Source organism: Agelaius phoeniceus, chromosome 10, assembly GCF_051311805.1.
Source record: "Agelaius phoeniceus isolate bAgePho1 chromosome 10, bAgePho1.hap1, whole genome shotgun sequence".
Taxonomy (NCBI): domain Eukaryota; kingdom Metazoa; phylum Chordata; class Aves; order Passeriformes; family Icteridae; genus Agelaius; species Agelaius phoeniceus.
Window position 1 is genome coordinate 22,956,099 of NC_135274.1, and position 22,211 is coordinate 22,978,309.

The following is a 22,211-nucleotide window of genomic DNA, read 5'->3' on the forward strand; positions in this document are numbered from 1 at the left end:
AGTCGTATCATAGAAGCTGCTACAGCGCTAATTAAAATAATTAGTTGTCGTGACTGCAGATTTGACTCTATTTCAATCTCAAACACGTTGGCATCGAAAAGGAGCTCTTGAAATACCACAATCTCTCTTTAATCATGGTAAAGAGCCTTTCTTTAAAGGTACAGGGACCATTTGGAGGGACACAGAACTACAGAATCAGAGAATGGTTTGGGTTGGAAGGGACCTTAAAGTTCATCTTGTTCCCACCCCACCCAGTCCATAAGCAGGGACACCTTCCACTATCCCAGGTTGCTCCAAGCCCCATCCATCCTGGCCTTGAACATTTTCAGGGGTAGGGCAGCCACAGCTTCCCTGGGCCACCTGTGCCAGGGCCTCACCACAGTCTGAATAAGGAATTTCTTCCAAATATCTAATCTAAACTTGCTCTCTGTCAGTTTGAAGCCATTCCCCTTTGTCCTGTCACTCCATACACTTGTCCAAAGTCCCTCTCCAACTCTACTGGAGCCTCTTTAGGTGCTGGAAGATGCTCTGAGGTCTCCCTGGGGGGCCTTCTCTTCACCAGGCTGAACAACCCATATAAAACCCATCACAGGTACCCGCTGTGAAACAGGGATTGACCAATTTAAAAAAAAAAAAAAAAAGGCCTTTTTTGGGATGCTTATACTTCTGGGTCTGATGCAAAGCTCTCCAATATCCAGGGGAGTCTCTCTGTCAGAGCCTGGGCAGGGCAGACCTGGGAGCAGAATGTGTGGCTGTCACCGGTGGGAGCCCGCCGGGAGGTGTGGGTCATCAGCAACCAAAGCGCAGATTGCTTACAAAACATTCCTCCCTCACCATTAAAATCCAAACTGGGTTTGCATCTCAGCCATAGAGCTTCTCCATCCTTTTCTTCACATGTCAACTGGATAGATTTTAGGAGCTCCTTTTGCCACAATAATTAATATTGCCGTAGTCGCCCTGCTGGAACGGTAAACTGGAAATGCAGTGAATGAGAGTATGGCCGTAAGACAATTGTGGAATTTAGTCTTTTTCAATGAGTTTCTTTCTCCCTGATCCTTTATCTCTGACCGAATGCACTGATGCCTACCTCGGTCACTAATATAGGGAGAAATGGTAAGACTGACAATTGCAATGCTTTGTTCGTCATGTGCATGTCTTGTGCAACAGAGTTCTCTAACCCATTCTAATTCGAGCTCTCATGCTTTTCTGCCCTACTGCTTCCCCCTGCATTGCTATAAAAGCATGTAAGATAACAAAAAGTCTCTTTTCTACACGGTGCCTGCCATGTTCCTTGTTTTGAAATAGCAGTGTCTATTTTATATGACTGTCGGGTCTGAGACCTCATCAAAGTCATGGTAAACTGAAAAATTATGACTAGGCTTTGGGACTGCTCCTATCTTTTTTCTTGTTTCAAGGCTTTTTGGTTGTTTGGTTTTTTTTTTTTAGTTTTCTTTCTCCCTTAGCTTGTAGGCTGCCACATTTCACATAAACTGCTTAATGGGTCCCGCTGAGGGATTTTTTTTTTATTATTATTATTATTTTTGATCGTGTGGCTGACTCAGAGCTGTGACTCCAAAGTCTGGCTGAGCTGGGCGCTTCTCCTCGTGCTCCTCACCGCCTCTCGGCAGCCGCCCGACAGCGGAGACTCACCATGGAAGCAGCTCTTGACGTGGGGATTGCACCACTCCATGGGAGATGCTGTCATTGCTTCCTTCCCAAATGCATTTATTACAGAATAAATACCATTACGGGGTCTCTTTGAGAAGTTTGAAAGAAGAGAAAACCCTGCAGGAGAAATTCTCCGAGCCAATCTTTGAAGTGACGTTGTTTTCCAGTTTACTATGATGGTGACTGAACTTCACCTTTTCCAACAAATATAATTTTGTCGTGTATATACATATAAGTGTGTGTATATATATGCACATACACGTTCCAAAGAGAAAAAGAAGAGGTTGGCTATTGACTTTTCAGTGAGCGTAAATCAGTTTTGTTTTGTTTAATAAATGCTACATGCTACAAACATTGTCTTACGTTTGTCTCATGTTTGTAACGACTGTAAAGCTATTTCTCGTTGCTCGTGCTGTTAGCATTGGCTTTTGGAGAGATGTATGTGACCTTCTCCTCGCTCTGAATGTAACAGCCATCGCTTCCTTGTTTCCTTGCCCCCATCCCCCTTAGGACCTGACGGCTTTAGCCAAAGAGTTGAGGGAGCTGCGCATCGAGGAAACCAATCGGCCCCTGAAGAAGGTGACAGACTATTCCTCCTCCAGCGAGGAGTCGGAGAGCAGCGAGGAGGAGGAGGAGGATGGGGAGAACGAGACGCACGACGGGACCGTGCCTGTCAGTGACATCCCACGGCTCATGTGAGCAACGCTTTCTTTTGGGGGAGCAGGCCATGAAACCCCGGTGTGTGTTTTTCTGGAGGTCAAACCCCAGCACATCTTGGCCTGGAGGAGAAACCCTGGTGTGTCCTGGCCTGGAGGAGCAGTAGCTGTGATAAAGGACATGGCCAAAGCGTGTCCATGTTTGGTGGCTGGCACTGGGAACAGCCTCATGGTTGCAAGGGATGATGTACTCGTATGAGTGTTCTTCCTGTTCCAAACTAGAGAGAATTAATGGGGAAAACTGAGCTATTTCTGCTGCATATTCAGTGAATGTTGGCTCAAAGCTGATGGAGCTGTACCTGCTGATGAGCCAGGCAGGTTTTTGGCCAGAGTGGGCACAGCTGACCTCATCCACACCGTGGGTCCTGCCCATGGGATGGATGTGTTAAAACTCTGCCTGCTCTTGAGTCTGGTCTTGCCCCAAATTAAGCCATGCTTAAGTGTCAGTACTTGGTGTCCTGCCCAGTGCCAACTGGTAGAGCCAGGATTATAATAATCCTGAATCTTTGTCTTGGATTTCTGCCCTTGGCACAGTCAGTCTTGGTGGGTTGAAGTGGTGAAATGAAGAGATCAGCAGACTGTTGTGTCCCATGGGACACTTGTGCTTTTGAGTCCCTCCAGATCAGGGCAGCACAGCTTCAACACTCCCAGGGAGCTGTTGCCATTCAGAGAGAGTTCCTGGAGCATCTCTGCTCAGGCTTCCCACCCAGTGCTTTGCAGGGGCATTTCTGGAGGGCTCTGCCTGGCAGCAGGATCTGAATCCTGCCCCTTTGAATTCACAGAGGAGCTGTAGGAAAGTTTCAGGGGATTATTTGTTTTAATCAGTTCATTTCCATTTTTCCTGCTAAATGAGTTAGAGTTGACACAGGCATACCTGGCTTCAGGAACATGGTTTAGCAGTGAACATGATGGTGCTGGGTGAATGGTTGGACTCAAGGAATTTAGAGATCTTTTCCAAGATAAACAATTCTTTGATTCTCTGATTCATGGTGGTGGGGCATGGAGCAGCATAGAAGCCCTCTAAGTGGCAGGGAGACATGTCTGCTTGGGTCCATGTTATTCAGAGTGCCAAGCTCCTGGGCTGAAGCTTCCTTCCAGCAGAAGAATTAAAATCAGAGCTCTTGAGTTGGTTGGAGCAGGTCAGGAGGCAGAGGGATGGCTCTGAATGTGCAGCAGAGGCATGGGCGGTCAGGCGTGCCAGAAGGGGCCTCAAGCTGCTCATGGAAAAGGAATTTAATCAGGAGTGGTTAATTTGTGCTGACATCCTTCTTCAGACACCTTGGGTTTGACACAGCACTTCCCAGTGGATAAATATCCCACTGGATGCCTTGCAGCCACATGTGTGGGATGGCAGCAGTGAGCTGGATGCCCCCAGCCCCTGCCAGCCCAATGCCACATGTCCCATGATGTCCTGTCTCTGAGTGTCCCAGAGACACAGGGTGGAGATGCAGGGGTGTCTGCAGGCAGAGCTGCACTGCCCCATGTCTGGGGGAAAAGAAAGCAAATCCTCTGAGTTAAACCCTTATTTCACAAAAGGGAATTTAGCTCGAGTTCAGCCTCAATGTACTTTGGTGCTTTTTCTAACAGAGATTTATTTTCCTATGTTCAGTGTTTTTCATTGGAAAGTGGGACCAAGAGAGATCACTTTTTGTCTTCTGCTGCACCCTCTGAGTGATCTTTGTGTAGCCCATGTTTAAACTTCCCTGGGTATCCTCCCTGAGCCCTGGCTGCTCCTCATTCCAGCTCTATCCAGGTCTCTTCTGCTGCAGGATAAACCAACCTATCCATTTTTGCTCTGTGGATAGGAGGGATCGTTTATTCCATCTATCTCTGGAGACAGCATTTCTCCATCCCTCTCCTTGAGCTGTGCAAGCCAGCTCTTGCCCATGGCCAGGGAATTCTTGCAGGATGACATGGCAACTGTGCACTGATGAAATTTGGGACCCCAGGGCTGCCTCAGCCATTCATTCACTGGCTGTACAGTCTCAAAATTAACATGACCTCCTCTGGCCCTGTTTTCTTATTTTAAAACTAATAACTGTGCTATTTTCTCATCCTTTGGTGAAAAGCTGATGGTAGGGAGGTGTTATCTCCTCACATGGAAGGTGCTGTAGGAGTCTGGTGGGCTGCTGTCTGGAGTGCCTTTGTGCTGCCTGTCCAGTTGTAGGTTTGATAGGATGCAGGCAAGGAGCCAGTCCCACCTCGGGGTCCCCAGGGCTCAGGTCCCACCCCGGACCAGTAACCCCATGATTAATCCGGGTTGTTTTGGCTTTTCACCGACTAGGCTCCCTCACAAGCCTCCAGGCCTGTTGGTGTGCACAGGAGTTCAAGGTTGTATTGCCTCACACCGCTGGAAGCAATTGGTCTGTGAGGCTTTTAAATGCAAAGTAATGGGTCTGATCATCCAGGGGTGCTTGTTGTTTGCTTGTGGATTTGCTCCAGTTATATTTAAGCAGCCAGGCTGCCAAGTGAAGTAATGGGGGCTGCTCAGCACCTGTGACATCCAATCTCAGGCAGTCCTAAAATTTAATAAATTCCAGCCCCCTTCTTCAAATGGGATCATGGAAATTTCAAAGTGAAACCACAGGTTAGGGCTACATTTTCACCTGGAAAACAGCAGAAAGCCACAGAACACAACTTGTCCCTCTGCCCACATCTTCTCCAGACCCCATCCCCTCCCTTATCATTTGCCATCAGACACTCTGGTGTTTCCTTTTCAGGGGTTGAGGTGGGAATTCAAGGGAGTAAATTTTGCTTTTCTGCAGCTTTTTTAGGTAGAAAAAAATTATATAAAGTAGAACAGGAGTGCCACTTCTTGTTACCTGTTCCTCAGTGCTCCTCTCAGGACACCTGGGGATAAGGAAGAGAATGGTCTCTCTTCAGTATCTGTCGTTTATCAACGTGACCCTGGCCCTGTATTCCTGGCAGCGTCTATCATTTCCCCATAAACCTAAGTGGATACATTTTTCTAACTTTTCTTCCTGTGAGATACAGAGCCTTACCCTTATTGAAATAATACTGTACTAGAGGAATTTTTTCACCTAGTTTAACAATGGGAATATTGGCCGTTAATGCTTTTCCCCTCTGTCCCCAGACCCACAGGAATTCCTGGAAGCAACGAGCCGTACAACCTGGGAATGGTGACAACCCACGGGCTCGAGACTTCCCACGCAGATACGTTTAGCAATATTTCAAGGGAAGGGACTTTAATGGTGAGGGAGGTAAGTTGTAAAACAAATACTTCCATGGAGCATCTTCAGGAGGTTTTGCCCATGTAAGCACAAAAACTAACAGTGCTGTGTGTCCGGAACACAAAATGAGGAGTAAATTGTGCTCGTTAGCGCTCTCGTTAATGCAATTTACGCTCGGAGCAAATGCGACAAGTGCAAATGTTTCTCAGAACTACAAACAGCAGTGAATGGCAGTGCCAGGGCACGGCGGGGAGGAGGCTCCTGCAAACGGCTCTGCTGTAACCCCACCACGGCTGCAGGCAGCAGGAGTTATCATCCATTATCACAGCATTCAGTGAATTCACTCGGAACTGGCCCAAAGTTTGCCCCTTTCTTCCCAGCCTTTGCCACTTGGGACTGTTGGAGCCGTGCAGTGTTTGTAGAGCACTCGGGGGCTTTCAGCAGAGGCTGGTGCTGTGGGAGGCACTGGGCATCCCAGATGGATGTGAGCCCTCATCCAAGGGCTGTGGAGGTGAGGCTGTGGTGGGAGCAAGGCTGAGGGATGGTTCTGCAGCAGTGAGGCAGAGGAGGCACCTTCAGTGGCTGTGGAGGATCTCCCTCGGTGTTTCTTGACTTCCCAGCTGCTGGAACGTTCTGGTGATGCTGGTGGAAGTGCAGATGGGTAGCTGGACTCCTGGACCCCTGGTGGTAGGGAACAGGGGAGTCACTCTCCCACCAGCACATCACAGGGGCGTGGATGGGAGAGGAGAAGGAGGGAGGGGAGCTTGGAGTCTGCAGTTGTACAGGATGGATGTTTAGATCACACAAGACTTGAGCTGCATTTTAGTTCTTAATCCCATTTATCTAATACCTTCACATACGAAGGAAAAGATAAATGCAAGTTTGAAAGAGAGGAATGAGTTGGCAAAAGAAGTCACAGCATGTTTGCTGTCTTTCTCCATCAGTTTTGGAGGGGGTGGTGATACAGTCCACCCCATACCTCACTGGGATGGAGCTGTTCAGAGCAGGGATCCCCACAGCTCTGCACATCCCTAAATCAGGGAGGGTGCTGTGGGTGAGTGGGAGAACCAGGCCCTGTGTAACAGGCAGCTGTTCCTGAAATGAGCTTGTGTTCAGCATCACAACAGTAAAACCTGTGCTGTGCCAGAAGGGCTGGATGGGAATTGGGATGCAGAAGGGTTTAAAAGGCATGGGCAAGAGAAGCAGCTGGGAAACCCCACTGGGAGGAGAAAGCATGATAAGAAATCCAAACTGCAGCCTTGTGCTGGGTGCTTACTGTTTTTCCCCCCACACCACAGCCATCAGAGGATGGGCTCACTGAGGTCAGTGGGCTTTGAGCAAAGAGCTTTTCACTCTTTGGTGGGATGGCAAGGTGTGGTCCAAGGTGATGATAATGAGCAATCAAAAGATGAATGCCATCAGGACTAGTCAGGCTTGGTGAGCCCAGTTAAAGTTTTCACAAATCCCAGTATATGGGTAAATCTCTGTAACAATCTCATTGATGTGCTCCAGGTAGGTGAGGTCCATCAAAATGGCAAAATAAATTAGGGAGAAACTTCCCAGTACCTGCCTTGCCCAGGGAGGTGATGGAAAGGAAGGGGAACCCTGTGGAAACCCAAGGAACCTCCTGTGCAGGACGAGCTGCTGGTGGTTCTGCCCCTCCTCCCCCACTGCTGCTGCTGTTCACTGCTGGTTTGGGTCACAGAAACATGGGACAGGGCTGTGCTGGCACTTGCAGTCAGGCTGCTCTTTGCCATAGCTGTGCAAAGCTGTCCAGGCTAAGGCTGGCTGAGGGCTCAGGTTCTGCTGTCAGCAGTGGCCATGAGGGAGGAGAGCTGGCCATGGAGTTTGCACCCATGGGGGCAAGCACAGAATCTGCCCTGCATTCCTCGTCTCCAACCAACAGTGACCAGGCCTCTCTCGCTGTTTCGTGGCTAATTACTCTGTATTGACTTTGTCATTAATCCTGTCTAATTCTCTGGAGTGGGGGGGTGGTTTGCTGCTTGCCAGGCTGCATGGGGATGGAACAGAGAGGGTCCTTCTCCTGCGCTTGCTCTGGGAACCGCGGGACTGCCGACAACTTCGTTTGGTTTGGTTTTTTTCTCTTCTTTTTCTCTTCCCTCCCCCCTCCCTTCTCCTTCTTCCTCATGCCTTGTGTCTCTGCAGACCTCTGGTGAAAAAAAGCGTTCTGGCCACGCAGCCAGCAATGGCTTTGCAGGTCACATCAATCTGCCTGACCTGGTGCAGCAAAGCCACTCGCCGGCGGGCACGCCGACCGAGGCCCTGGGGCGAGTCTCCACGCATGCGCAGGACATGGACTCGGTGCCTGAAGTAGGTGCTGGGGGGCTCCTCTTTCTCCTTTGCACTGCTTTTAAATCAAGTATTAACATCTCTGCCCCCTGATGGGCTCTTCTTCTTTCCCCCCTGCCTTTCTTGGCTCTTCCCTCTCTCTTTTCTGGTCCCCGTGGGTGAGTGTAGTGGAAATGCGAGGGAATCGGATGGGTTACTGCTATAGGGGTCTGTGGCTGATGTGAGAAGGATTTATTGGGTCTTTCAAGGCCACCAGCTGGAGTTCTGGTGGTGTGACACCAGTGCTGCCAACTGGTAAGAAAGCCCCATTTTTTTTTTGCACACTTGGATATAAAAGGAAGTGGTGAGAGCCAGTGATGCCATTAGCTTCAACTGGGCCCAGCTTCCATCTGTGCAACCTCTAATAATTATCATGACTGAAAAGGTTACCAAAAACCAAAGCCAACAAAATTCCAGATTGTTCTTCAGAGTAGAAGAAGCCTGCACACTTTCAGAGTCGTGTGTTTCCTGTCACGGCAAAATATTTCTCTCTGGTAGGTGTTTTATGGGCACATGATTGAACATTAAAATTGAATAAAGTGTAAAAAGTCTTAGTACTGTGTGACAAATGTGTCACAAGATGTGACAAATAAACCAAGGGAATTGATGTGTCCAGCTTACCATCCTTAGCTGTGGGAACCAAACAGTTCATTTTTCTCATGAGAAATTAACCCATTTGGTGCTAATTAAGCTATTGTATTTGATGTTTTTGTTTCATTTGGTAGGTCGTACATCAGAAGTTCTGCCATCCTATGTTCTTTCATAGAAATGGTGTTCTCACTCTATGGTGTACTTTTACTAGCAGTATAAAAATAAAAATTTCTTGGAATTGGGCATTGATAAAACGTAAGAACAGATGGTGCCTGACTTGACCTCAAGTTTTTATCTGTTTCCTCATTGGCATTAAAAGCAGGAATGAGAGAGTGGATCCTGAAAGTAACACCTTCCACAGTCATCCTGGGGCTGAAATGCAGCCTAGGATTGAGTTTAAATGTATTCATTTATAGAATATCAACCAAAAAGATCTTCTCCATTTCTAAAATTGTATTTTTAGAGTTGACTGAGCAGGGAGTGGGTGTGAGTGGAAACTTGGGGATTTTGTTCATGGGCTTCCAGGTGACTCATGCAAGCACAACCTCAGCCTGCAGCTTGATGCTCTTTGTAAGCCACCACACAGGTTTATAGGCTGTTGAACAGGACCTGGGGGAAGATGAAGTCTTAATATTTAAATATCAGCCTTGGAAGCTATTAAAATGTCATCTTCTGAGGAGAATAACTGAATATGAGCAAGGAAAAATGCTCGGTGCATTGGGATGAGGGGTTTCTTTGTAATTCATTTGCTGGAAAGCACCTGGCTCTCAGCTGGAAATCCCTGCAAAAACTGAAATCTTCTCTTCCTTAAATTGCTATTGTTTTATGGAAAAGACATTCAGCACAGGGAAAGAATCTGTGTATTTCTTGGATAGGAGACAAGCACAAAGCAGAGGTATCTGTGCCCACAGCCTTCCCCGCTGCAGGCTGTTAACTCCTTCAGTTACCGTGTTCAGTTTAGAAATCCATCCTGTTTCTATGGAAACAGCCAGGCTGTCAGGGAATAGGGCTGGGAGGGAGGCAGGATGCACAGCCTGATTTTGGCATGGATGCTGGCTCGCCCATGGATACCAGCTCCAAAATGCTGGGAAAAGTCACGAGCCACGAAGCTGCTCCTACACCTGGATTTTTTGTGTCCTTGAATCCCTTTGTGGCCCACTGGAGGACAGGCACAGGCCCAGCCTGGTTTCAGTGGGGATGTGCCAGGAGGGTGGTGTTCCCCATGGCACCTCTCCCAGGCAGGGGGGACTTGTCCCCATGGCAGCTGTCACACAGGGACTGTGGAGCAGCCAGGGCTTGGTGACTGGGTGAAAGCTGAGGAAGATTTATTTCACAAGAAGGACAATGAATGTCCCAGAGAAGAAAAACATGAGCTGTAGTGGTGCTGCAGAGTGAGCTGGGTTTGCTGCTATTGCAGCTCTAAACTGAGCTCATCCATAAAGCGTGTCCTGGGTAAATGCTGGAGTAGGGAGGATAAGCTGCTCAAAGAAGAGGGAATTCACGTCACTTTGACTCCAAAGACAAGGATTTCCTTTTGCTTGGAAGGAGGTCTTAGCCTCGTTTTCTGCCTTAAAGCAATGGTTTTAAAAAGAAAGCAGTGTGACACTGCAGTTTGTTCATCCCCAGATTCCCTCAGCAAAGTATTGGCTCTGACATTTCCTGTGATACCCTCAGGTTAAGTTTTGTTAACTTAGAAATGCCCCTTTCTGCAGTCCCACTTGAAGTGCTGGGGATAATTTAAAACTGTGCCAGGGCTGCCCCAGGGCAAGGCTTCACAGGGACTCCCTGCACCATCCTGCCAACCTCAGCAGGAATGGGAAAGTGGGAAAAGCAAACCCTCACCTGCCTGACATCCCAGAGAAGGTTTAAGGCATGTGTGTGACATGCAGAGAAGTAAACAGGTGGATTGATGATCTTAAAGGTCTGCTCCAGTCTAAATGATTCTGTGATTCTGGGTTGGATTTTACCTGCCTTGGCTTCTGCCTCTGGCCCTGTGGCTTCTCTGCTGACTGTCCTCATGGCTGTGCTTCTGCCTGTGAGGAGAGAGCAGAGCCAGGCCCTGCTCCTCCCATTTTCTGTTGCTCACAAACACTCAGAAATCCAATTTAATGTTTGCTTCTGATTAGTTATGGAGAGGAGGAGCAGATGTGCATAGAGGGCTCAAAAAGGGCACTGCAGAGGCAGGCACCATTTGCTAATTAGAAAGTCTTAGATGTACACAGGTGTTATTTCTGTGCACTGAGCCCTCTCTTGCTCTTCATTTTCCAGTATGGTATGGGAAGTAGCACCAAAGCCTCTTTCACACCCTTTGTGGACACCAGAGTGTATCAGACCTCACCTACCGATGAAGATGAAGATGAGGATGAAGAGTCATCTGCTAATCGTAAGAGCCAGTGTGGCCAGTTTGAGATGGGAGGGAAAGCAGCTCAGGGATCCTGAATAACCCCAGTGAACTCTCACATTTCACTCACTCCAGACATAGCTGGTGTCTGTATCCTTGCCCTCTCCAGCTCCCATCCAGCTTCTTCTCCCCCCCAGCAAAATGCCCCCAGGAAGATCTGGGAGGAAACAGGGAGCAGCAGAAATCCACCCTGCTGTCTGCTTGGGCAGACTTAGATCTGGTAACACAGCGATGACTCCCCCATGGAGAAATAAACCAAATATTGTCACTCTGTCACAAAAAAGAGGTGACAGAGCATTTAACCTCTCCCTGTCCTGCTGTGTTGCCTTGCCAGCCCTGTTCACCAGCGAGCTGCTGAGGCAGGAGCAGGCCAAGCTGAACGAGGCGCGCAAGATCTCGGTGGTGAACGTGAACCCCACCAACATCCGCCCGCACAGCGACACCCCCGAGATCCGCAAGTACAAGAAGCGCTTCAACTCTGAGATCCTCTGTGCTGCTCTCTGGGGTAAGCTCCAGGCACACCCCCCTGTGGCTCCCAGGTGTGTGGGAATGTGTGGGAATGTGCCTCTGCCTCTGCTTGGCCCCTTCTCTGTGGTGGTGTTCACAGGGGTCCCAGCATGAGGGAAGAGACAAGGATCTGACTCCATGATTCAGAAGGCTTGATTTATTATTTTATGATATATATATATTATATTAAAACCATATTAAAAGATTAGAAGAAGGGATTTCATCAGAAGGCTAGCAAGCAAGAAGAAAGAATGGAATGATAACAAAATCCTGTGACTGACCGAGACAGTCCGGACAGCCAGACTGTGATTGGCCATTAATTAGAAACAACCACATGAGACCAATCACAGATGCACCTGTTGCATTCCACAGCAGCAGATAACCATTGTTTACATTTTGTTCCTGAGGCCTCTCAGTTTCTCAGGAGAAAAATCCTAGCAAAGGGGTTTTTCAGAAAATATCATGGCTGCACTCCTCCATGCCCCAAGGGTCGCGTCCCCGCATGCTGCAGAGTGACCCTTCCTGTCCATGGGAAGGTCCCAGCCTCAGCTGGGTCAGTCACACTTCTGGTGGCAGCAGAGACGAGCTCAGGGTGTTGTCCTTGGGAGCAGCCATGGCTCCTGGCACCCATGGCTCTCTGCTCTGCTCTCCTCTCCAGGTGTGAATCTGCTGGTGGGCACGGAGAATGGCCTGATGCTGCTGGACCGCAGCGGGCAGGGCAAGGTCTACAACCTCATCAACAGGCGGCGCTTCCAGCAGATGGACGTCCTCGAGGGCCTCAACGTCCTCGTGACAATATCAGGTGCTCCTCTCGTGCTTTCACCCTGGCACTCACCTGCTGGGCCTTGTACAAGCCCTGAGAGTGGTCCCAGCTCAGACAGAACCTGCTCACTGGTGTCTGAGGGAAGCTCCCAGGGGAGCTGGAGGTGGTTTATTCTGGAATCAAATCAGTTTAATCTGCTTTCAGCAGTTTGCTTCCTTTACCTGCTGACTGCACTTCAGTCTCCTTGAGCAGGAAGGGGAGGTGCAGGGTACAGGCAGGTGGCCCAGCAGAGGAGACAGTCCCAGCTTGAGGGGACAGAGAGCTCTGTTTGGCTCTGGCTGAGGGAGCCCTGATCCATGGCTTTGGATTTCCAGCTCAGACCACAGATGTGCTTGGGCTGTCCCAAGCATTGTGAGGGCCACAGGCTTTTCACTGTCCCCGTGTTTAGCTGGGAGCTCCAGAGTGCTCATATCAGGCTCATGGGGTGATTTCTGGCAAAAAACCCCAAAACCTCTGTAGTGCAGTCTCTGAGGAGAGCATCCAGCATCCTCCTGCAAGCAGCCCTGAGGAGCACATGGGTGACAACCAGGGCAGAGCCTTCTCCTGCTGATTCCTGTCCAACAAAGCTCACAGAGGGCAGCAAGAGAAGTGCTCATGAGGAAATTGATAGCATCTTTTTGTTTCCTTTCTGGCCTCACTCTGCATTCACCTGCAAATTCCTGCTCCCTCCATTCAGCCAGAGCTCCAAATTCACTGCTCCATCCTTTACCTGCTCTGCAGCTCCCCTGTGGTTTTGGGATCCAGCTGTAGGGATAAGGGGTTTAAGCTGGAATGGGAATAGCACCAGACTCCAGGATGATGCTGAGAGTGAGTCCTGGGGACTTGTGGAGCTGACAGGGTCTATCCTTTGGGTCTCATCTCACCAGGCTCAGTGTGAGCTCTGTCCTGTCCCTGTCATGGGGGCTCTGCAGCCACAGGGATTTTGCAGCCTTGTCACAGCCATCCAAGAGCAGGCAGCAGTGCAGAAATTTGGCAGCCCCTCAGCATTGCAGAACCCAGGCTTGCTGTTAGCAGTGCCTGTCGCAGGCCAAGGAGCTCCTATCTCATCTCCAGGGTGGAGTTAATGTTGTATGAAGGAGAGGGAAGGAAAGAAATGAGGTAGCTGAGTGGCTGTATAAGCTCTGAGCTGTAGGAGGGTTGGGGCCACTGCCCCACTTAGCCCCACTGTCCCTCTGTGAGCACTGATTTATAGGAAAAGGAATATTTCCAGCCTGTGGGAAGAAAAAGCCTGGTTTTTCCAGTATCTGCCTGCAGCCTGCAAGACAGAGCTCTGGGCTTCACTTCCCATATATTTCTTCCCAAAGAAAAATCTCAACACAACAACTAAATTACTATTTTCAATTACTATTTATATTACTTTTATCATTAAATGGACTTAAATTCTATCATGTTGTGACTGAAAATAAGCACTGAAACCTCAGGATGGTCCATGCAAATGTGCTCTGCTCTGACAGGGACATTTCCTTTGCCAACAGGAAAGAAGAACAAGCTGCGTGTGTATTACCTGTCCTGGCTGAGAAACAGGATTCTACACAATGACCCTGAGGTGGAGAAGAAGCAGGGCTGGATCACAGTTGGGGACCTGGAGGGATGCATCCACTACAAAGTTGGTGAGTGGAAAAAAATGTCTGAAGAGATGTGGTTTTGTTCTCTGGTCTTAGGTCTGACCTGACAATTTGATATTAAAAGTATGGGTAGACCATAGCCACAAGTAAATTTGGAATTCATCTTTATGCATTAGGTGGACTCTGTGTAATGAGAACCAACAGAAGGATGGCCTGAGAAGCTGTTCCTGGAGGTTTGTTGGAAAGAGAGTGAATGTTTTTAAAATTGGGTTTGTTTTTATTTTAGTGAAATATGAAAGAATCAAGTTCTTGGTGATTGCCTTAAAGAACGCTGTAGAGATCTACGCTTGGGCTCCTAAACCATATCACAAGTTTATGGCATTTAAGGTATGTTTGTCTTTTACACTCTGTAATTGTAAATACATGAGGTCTCTGTACTCTGCAGAGCAGAAAAGCATCTTGCCTATGTAGCTAAGCTCCTCAGGATGCCTGGCAGGCATGGGAGATGGGATCCTTGCTGGCTGAAGAGATTGGATATGTTCTGCTTACAGCCAACAATGAAATGTTATTATTAGTTTATGCTAGCAGGCTTTACTTGAGGAATTTGCAGAAAGCTAATCAAATGCATATGAGTAAAATTGAGTTGGGGATTTTGGTGAGTGCTTTTTGTGAGGTTTTTGTGTTTGGTGTTTTTTTTTTCCCCTCTAACTAATTTTTAACGTGCAGTACAAAAATAGGCTGGCATGATTTTCTCTTTTCATTTTGCAAGGTCCTCTCCCCTTCTGCAATTTGGATTCTGTTTCAAGACAAAAAGTTTGGGAGAGTGACCCACTCTTTCTCTTTTTTCCTCTCTTTTCACCTGCCTGGGTTTCCTCAGTGAGACCTTCCTCCTCTCCAACCTGCCAGTGGGGATTTTGTGCTTATTCCTTCAGAGCACTTTTCATCCCAAGCTCTGTGCAGAGAAGAGTCACAAGGGCAATGCCTTGTGGAGATGTTCATGCTGAGTAATCTCATTTTACATCTTTCCAACACACGTGGACTTACGCAGTATTAGGTCACATTTGCTTTTTCTGAACAGAAGCCAGAGTAAATGGGCTCAGTGACATGGAGAGCTCAGCAGCATCAAAATGGTCTGGGATCCAGCTTCCCACAGGTGTTTGTGTCACTCTCCTGCTGAGCACCTAAGCCATGGTGCTTGATCTGGACATGGCTGGGGGTTGGTCCCAGCCTTGCTGCAGAGGTTAGATGGAGCAGGGATAAGTAGGTCTTTGCTAAACTGACTCATTTCAGCTGCCCAAAGCAGAGCAGTGATCTCTGCCAAGACAGGAGGTGGGTGGTCACGGATCTCTGCTGAGAGAGTCTGAACACACATTCATGTAAAATTGAGCTGTCTCCTTCCTTTAGAGACCAAATCCTTGTGTTAGCCTCAGGCTCCTGTGAGAGAGAGCTGGGCTTGGCAAGGGTGGGCACTTATCTGCTGGGATGACTGAATACCCTCTGAGGCATCTGACAGGGGAACAGAGAGGCAGGAGTATAAATAACCATGTATTTAGTAGGAAACAAACACAGTCAAACAAATATGATTTCAAAAGCGTATCAGGCTGCTGCAATGGGGATTTGTTGGTTTTCTGTGATGCTCATGGAAGGGATTATAAAAGTCTTTTGCAGATCTCCAGCACAAGCCGTTGCTCGTGGATCTCACTGTAGAAGAAGGTCAGAGGCTGAAGGTTATCTTTGGATCCCACACTGGTTTCCATGTGATTGATGTAGATTCTGGGAACTCCTATGATATCTATATACCATCTCACGTGAGTACCTGGCAGTGCTGCTGCCTGAGGAACACGGGTCACCAGTGAGGGTTGGGCAGGCTCCCAGGGGCTCACAAGTGGGGACCAGTGATGGGTGTGACATTCCCCAGTGCTGCACTCACTCAAAGAGGACTCAGGGCTGCCACATACTTCATGCTCATCTGCACAGGCTGTTTCTGTCCTCGTGCAGGAGCAGTAAAGTTTAAAGTAAAGGTTTTTTTATGTCCCACAAAAAGGACAATCTGTCTGTACACTGGATGGAGCAGTAACGGAGCTCTCTGTAGGATTTTCTTGTTGGGTCATTTAAAACTCCATCTATACTGTTGGCCCACAGTAAACTGGTCAAGGAGAAACTGTGTCACTAAGGAAATGTAGGAATTGTTGCATCTGATCCAAGCAGCACTCTCCTCTGTGAGAACTGGCAAGAGCAGAGGGAGAAATACTGGGACAGTTTGGGATGGTTTTGTGTCGTCTTAGCTATGGAAGGGCAGACGTGGGTGGAAAGTCAGTGCAGCTGCCCTTGGAGCTAGAGGGTGATTGCTAAAAAATAGAATATTTCCTCCCTAGGGCTGCCTGTAAAACTCTGAGTTGATTTACCTTGATTTGAACTGGTGATGGATTCATTGGCTCAGTCTCTTATTTGTGTTCCAGCCAAGTGTCAGCCATCAGTCTTGGGGGCGTGTATGTTGTGATCTGTCTGTAATTGCTGAACCTGTTTATCCTTGCTGTGTCAGACTGCTTTGATGCTGGGGTAAACATGACAGTCTATTCCCCTTCAGGCTTATCTCTGAAACCCAGTGCCTGTGTGGGGAATGCAGGGAGGGCTTTGTTCTCTGGCTGGTTTGGGCTTTTTCCCTGCAGTGCTCTGCTGCCTTCCCCTTTCTCCATTCAGGGTAATTGTGACTCTCTGTGTTCCTGCAGATTCAGGGCAATATCACTCCTCACGCCATTGTCATCCTGCCCAAGACGGACGGGATGGAGATGCTGGTGTGCTATGAGGACGAGGGTGTCTATGTGAACACCTATGGGCGGATCACTAAAGACGTGGTGCTCCAGTGGGGAGAAATGCCTACTTCCGTGGGTAGGTCAGCCCTTCCTCTTCACCTGCTTAACATATGAGCCACAAGCAAGATGAGGAGTTGAGAATGCTGGGATGGAGTCATTTGGGATGAAGGGGATTTCCCTCTTTTATCAAAGGGGATTTCCCTTAGCCAGCTATGAGATGCAATTGCTAAGTTTCTGCAGTTTGGTCCGCCATAATAAAAGCAAGTAATTTCTTGAAGATTTGAACTTTTTGAGTGTAAGATAAATGTGAGATAATGCAAGCTGTTGAACACTGGTGGAATACTGTACTGAGTGGAGGGGGCCTGGGTGTGGAGCTGGGAGCCCTTGAGTTGCTCTTCTGGCTCTGCTGTTGCTCAGCTCCACAGCCCATGGAGGCAAAACACTGCCCAGCTCCTCACCTTGCGAAACTGGAAGAAGTGATGCTGCTTCTGTTTAAATTTCTCAGCAATTTCTGGATGAAAAGTGCTCTGAAAAGGCTGCTGTCCCTGCAGGCCATCAGAGCTCTGCCATTGATCTGCTTGGGCTTTGAGTAACAGCTTATGAGAGCTTTTCTGCCAATTGCATAATATTTAACTGAGCACAAGTTGTAACACCTGCCAAACGCTTCCTTTTGACAGCCTACATTCATTCCAATCAAATAATGGGCTGGGGAGAGAAAGCGATTGAAATCCGGTCAGTGGAGACAGGACATTTGGATGGAGTATTTATGCACAAGAGAGCTCAAAGGTTAAAGTTTCTATGTGAAAGAAATGATAAGGTGAGTCCACTTCAAAGCTTCTATCTGTGCTGCGTGCTACAAGGTGCTTTTAGAGCTTAGGTCTGGTTTGTCTTGAGATTAATAATTAATCTGAAGGTTCTGTTCAATAAGCAGTGCCCTTAAGCCTATTCCCAGTTAATTTTCTCCAGTGGATGGAGACCTCAGCCTGCAAGATCTCTTCTCCATCTAGCTGAGATCTGTGTTGACTTGGCTTGACTTTCTCCCAGTTCTTTCATCTGAACATTAAACTGAGGCTGCCAAGTGAACTCAAAGAGTTGAGTATTAGCAAGGGTGTGTGACCCTGATTTGAGCTCTGATGCAGAAACATTTTGATGCATCTTTCAATGCATTTTGAAATTATTTTCCTCTTACAGTCTCATCCATTTCTGTGGACAGCAGTGATAGATACTGCTCTGGAGGGTCCCCAGAGTTGCATGGCTGTCATGCAGATGCCCCCTGCCACAGGTGTTGCAAGGGGGGCAGGGACAAGGAGAAATTGCTGGAGGAAAAGGCATTTTTGCGTGGGAGAGATGGTTGAATGTCGAGGTCTTTCTGCAGGTGGTGTTCCCTCCTCTCACAAGGTTTCAGTAAGATAAGTCAGGGGCAAACAGCAGGGAGATCTTTCATAATGGATATGATCACAAAGCCAGTGAAGAAACCAGTTGCTGTGTCCCCAGAGCAGGATTTAATAACGTGCAGTAAATGAGCTTTGAGGCCATGATCACTGTAGTGAACAGCTGCTCATTAGCTGAGCTCTGCCCTTCCTGGGGCATGGAGGTAGGCTGAAGCTCTGCAGGAAAATGTATCCTAATTTTGCAGTTGAGTATGAGAAGTTATGAGAAGCTGTCCAAGAAGCTGAATTTCAGTTCAATTTTAGTGTAATCTAATTCTAACAAAGCTGGAAAAAAACCACCACGATCTTTCTAAAATACTGGAACCAGCTGATCATGGATGGGTTTGAAGTACTAAATTCAGATGTTTCTTTCTGGAGAACTGGTTAAACTGGTAAGATTAAGTAATTTTGGTTTTACTAAAGTCAGAGGCTTCAGATAGTTCCCTTCAATATTTGCAAATTATAACTTACTTATTTTTTAAGACTCCCCTTGGAATCAAATGCTGGTGGATTGTGCCAGGAGCACCAAAACCCCTGTTCTTCATACAGAACCCTGATATGTTTCTGCACTTCGAGCTAATTGAAGGGCAGTCGTTTTTCTGGGCTTTACTTTCAGGAATAGCTGAAATACCAGGACTCACTTTTCCAAAAAAAAGACATTTCAGACTGAGGCAGATATCAACCAAATGGTAAATGTTTAGCAAGATCCAAACCACTGACAGCAGTTCTTTGTTAGTACTTCATAATAAATGATGCTGTGGCAGTAAAATGTGATAAACCTGGTATTTTTAAGGCATTCCAAACTCTTTTCAGCAGTGAGGGAGAAGGAGGTTTAATTACTGCATTTACTAATGAGTAGCTCTATTTAATCCCAGTCTGGCATGGGTTAGCTCCATCCCCTGAGTATTACTAAGTGCTTTTTCCTTCCAAACAGGTATTTTTTGCATCGGTGAGATCCGGAGGAAGCAGCCAAGTGTTTTTCATGACCCTCAACAGAAACTCCATGATGAACTGGTAACAGAGGAGCACTTGGCACTCACCGCCATGGCATTATTTCTAATTTAAAGGACATTAAACACGTGGACTAACACTGTAGAGGCAGGTGGAGGGCGCCGAGGAACCCCCTCCCCACGCTCCCCCGGCGCCGCCAGCCCCGGGGCAGGGACTGCAGCCAGGGATGGACTTTTCACGCTTGGACCCCCCGAGGTCTCCTGATTACGCTGTGTTATAGTGGGTTACGAGTTTTCCTTTATTTTATTTTATTTTATTTTTTAGTTTTCCTTTTTCTTTGTCCCCTACTTTGTAAGAACGGGGAAAGAAACAGTGTCAAAAAGTCTGTTTTTAATTCTGTCTGCCTGCTAGCATCAAATATATAGTATGTTGTAAAGTTACCAATTAAATCTGGTGAGAGACAGCACAATAAATGTACCTTTTATCTTTGTGATGAAGGCCATAACCATATAGCTGGGTAATTTTAGAAATCTTTTGCCTTCACCAACATTTACATGTTGCTTTTGGCAGCAACGGCTTAACGGATTTTTAAAGAAGAGAAAAAATAATAGGTTTTTTTCCCCTCTTTTGGGAAATGGATTTTAAATGGCTAAACTACTAGCCTTAGACTAATAAAAATCAGCTACCATTTTTGTCAAGTCTGTCAATCCATATTTCTATATGGATCTTCACATAATGGTGTGTCTTGATAGGGACAGAGGTGCCATTTCTTGTTGCTCCGGAGGTGCCCGCCTGCCCCTGGGCTTGGCCACGGGCACCGGGACAGGGGATCGGAGGAGGAGAGGACAGAGGAGCAGTCAGAGGAGCCCTGTGCTCACCCCTGAGGGGGATTTGTGACCACAGAGGCTCCCGGGATGCTGTGGGCACCGGACCCTGCTGCTGAAGGTTGTGGGTGTTCATTCCCCCCAGTCCAGAGCCGGGCACTGGCGTGCGGGAGCAGCCGGCACAGGGATGGGGACCATGGAACAAGCTGCCTGTCCCCCATGTTCTGGATTGGGCTTGTAAAGAGCTTAAAAAAATATATATATGTGTGGTTTCTTCGGCCAAGGGTCTGAATCTACTCGTTTTCCACCCCCTCCACTCCCTAGGAATTACCCAACATACAGTGAAAGACAACATCTGTGCCGAACTGTGTGTGTGTGTTTAGTTCAGGTTGAATCGTGTCCTTATAAACCTTGCTCAGTTGATTTCTGTTTTCAGTGCGTATCTGGGGTTTTCTTTCTCAGTAGCTGCAAGCATGGCCGCCTGTGGTGTTGGGGTGTCGCATAACAAGGTCTGTGTTGCTGGTTTTAACCTACCTCGTTTCGGTTGGGGTTTGTTTTTTGGTTTTGGTTTCGTTTTATTTTTTTTCCGTTCCGCTGTCGATCACAGCGCTGTTACCTCCAGCGACATATAGAGAGCTTAACTGGCAATCTTGGTGTACTCAGTAACGATGGCTTTATTAAAAAATGATTAAATCAACAGGACTTGGTCAAACTTGAATCTTTATCAAGGGTAAGAGGTGATGTGGGCTGGCGGGGATGGGATGGGCCGCGCCACCCTCACCTGAAGCGTTCTGTGGGCACGGTGTCAGGGTTTGGTACCGCAGGGATTGCCAGCAGTGGGACTCCTAGGATGTGGAGTTCAGGGAAAAACAGGTGGGATGTGCTTTGTGGTGCCTCCTTTGAGCACCAGACACCCTTCTGTTGGGCTGGTGCAGCCTGGAGAGTGTAGGGATGGCCACAGGATCAAATACTGGTATTCAAATCCCATCACAAACACTGATTGCCACCAGCTCTTTGTATTTTCATTGTGGTTAAAATAAAAATCAAATAAAGCCCAGAGCTTTTATTGTGTTGCAAACTGATAACTGTTTTGGGGTGTTTTTTGTTCTACTTCAAGTGACAAATGCACAGCTTTGGATGATTTTTGTTATTATGGGTTTTTGCATACAGTGATGAAATAGCAGGCAGTCATTGAGTTTAAACGACTCGGATGGTTTGTGAATGTATTTTTTTAAATTTCAGAATAATTTGAAACAAAAATCACAGAAGCCAATATTACCGCAGTCTTGTCTCTGGCATGTGTGTATGGAGATAACACAGAGCAAATGCTTTTCTGGTGCCAACCACAATAAAACACAAAACTTCACCATTAAGCCATGCTTTTTATGTTTGGGTAAATAAAACCTGGGGTGTTGGAGGACATGGAGGTACAGGGATTTTCAGGGCTTCCAATGCTCTCTGTCTGGAGACTCTTGGGAAGGTGGTTTTGGAACAGGATGAGTGCAGGGAGGTGGGACATGTCCTTTGTGATGCTGCCCAGCAGTGGCCAGGGATGTCTTGATGGACCATCACCATCTGAAACCTCCTCTTCTACAAAATCAACCTATGATTATTATAAAGACATTTCCCCTCCAAATGTTACTAACTTTGATTTGCTTTTTTGCTGAAAGTAAAATGTGCTTATGGTTGATTAATGCCCTCAGAAACTATTTATTAGTAGTGTTTAAAGAAATAAAACCTGCAGCTCATTTTAAAATCCTGTTTCTGGGACTTTTTGCCCAGGAAATGAAATTTTTTCAGCTGTGTAGTGCTGCAGGAGGAAGAAGCAGTAATGTCTGTGCATGGCAGGGGTCGCTTGAGCCTGTTGCAGATTCAATTATTTACAGAGTTGCTATGGAATTGTGTAACTTCAAGGATGAGTCATGGTATATGGAAGAAAAGCCCTGCGAGCTGGCATGAGGCCATGCAAGGGCCATGGTTAGCCCCACCACCCTGAGGAGATGCTGGGTACCAGTGCCAGCTGAAGGATGCTCAGAGGTAAGGCTGTAGCAGCTACTTGTGGGAACTGAATCTTTTCAAACCTGTCTCAGAATTACTATCAAATGGCCTTTTTCTTGTTGTGAGATGGTTTGGGGGTTGACACTACGTATTTTGGGATAGAACAGGGATGCCTGAGGTGACCCTGGCCCCAGCCCCAGGGCTGGACTGGTTGCTGGAAATGGTTGAAGTTAAGCTGCAGTTCATTGTCTCAATGTGAGCCCACTTTAAGTTCTTTTCCTGCTTGTGCAACAATTTGATGCTCTGTAATTGGGGCCAGCATGGGCATCGTGCAGGCCAGCAGGGACTGGACCTGCCTGTTCCCAAAGGTGTGGGGTGGAGCTC

General features: G+C 47.5%; 1 protein-coding gene across 5 annotated transcripts in view; it reads left to right on the forward strand.

The window, feature by feature from the left end:
- The window catches only part of TNIK (TRAF2 and NCK interacting kinase), a 150,558-nt gene extending 130,032 nt beyond the window's left edge, over window positions 1-20,526 (forward strand). For all 5 annotated transcript variants that reach the window (XM_077184150.1, XM_054638866.2, XM_077184148.1 and 2 more), the window contains 12 exons: window positions 2,179-2,363; window positions 5,479-5,605; window positions 7,742-7,906; window positions 10,784-10,898; window positions 11,251-11,421; window positions 12,082-12,225; window positions 13,722-13,856; window positions 14,098-14,198; window positions 15,470-15,619; window positions 16,541-16,700; window positions 17,302-17,441; window positions 18,989-20,526. In XM_077184150.1, the coding sequence (XP_077040265.1) occupies window positions 2,179-2,363; window positions 5,479-5,605; window positions 7,742-7,906; window positions 10,784-10,898; window positions 11,251-11,421; window positions 12,082-12,225; window positions 13,722-13,856; window positions 14,098-14,198; window positions 15,470-15,619; window positions 16,541-16,700; window positions 17,302-17,441; window positions 18,989-19,072 (1,677 nt within the window). In that variant the 3' untranslated portion in view covers window positions 19,073-20,526. The remainder of the gene's footprint in view (window positions 1-2,178; window positions 2,364-5,478; window positions 5,606-7,741; window positions 7,907-10,783; window positions 10,899-11,250; window positions 11,422-12,081; window positions 12,226-13,721; window positions 13,857-14,097; window positions 14,199-15,469; window positions 15,620-16,540; window positions 16,701-17,301; window positions 17,442-18,988) is intronic.
- The last annotated feature ends 1,685 nt before the right edge of the window (window positions 20,527-22,211 follow it).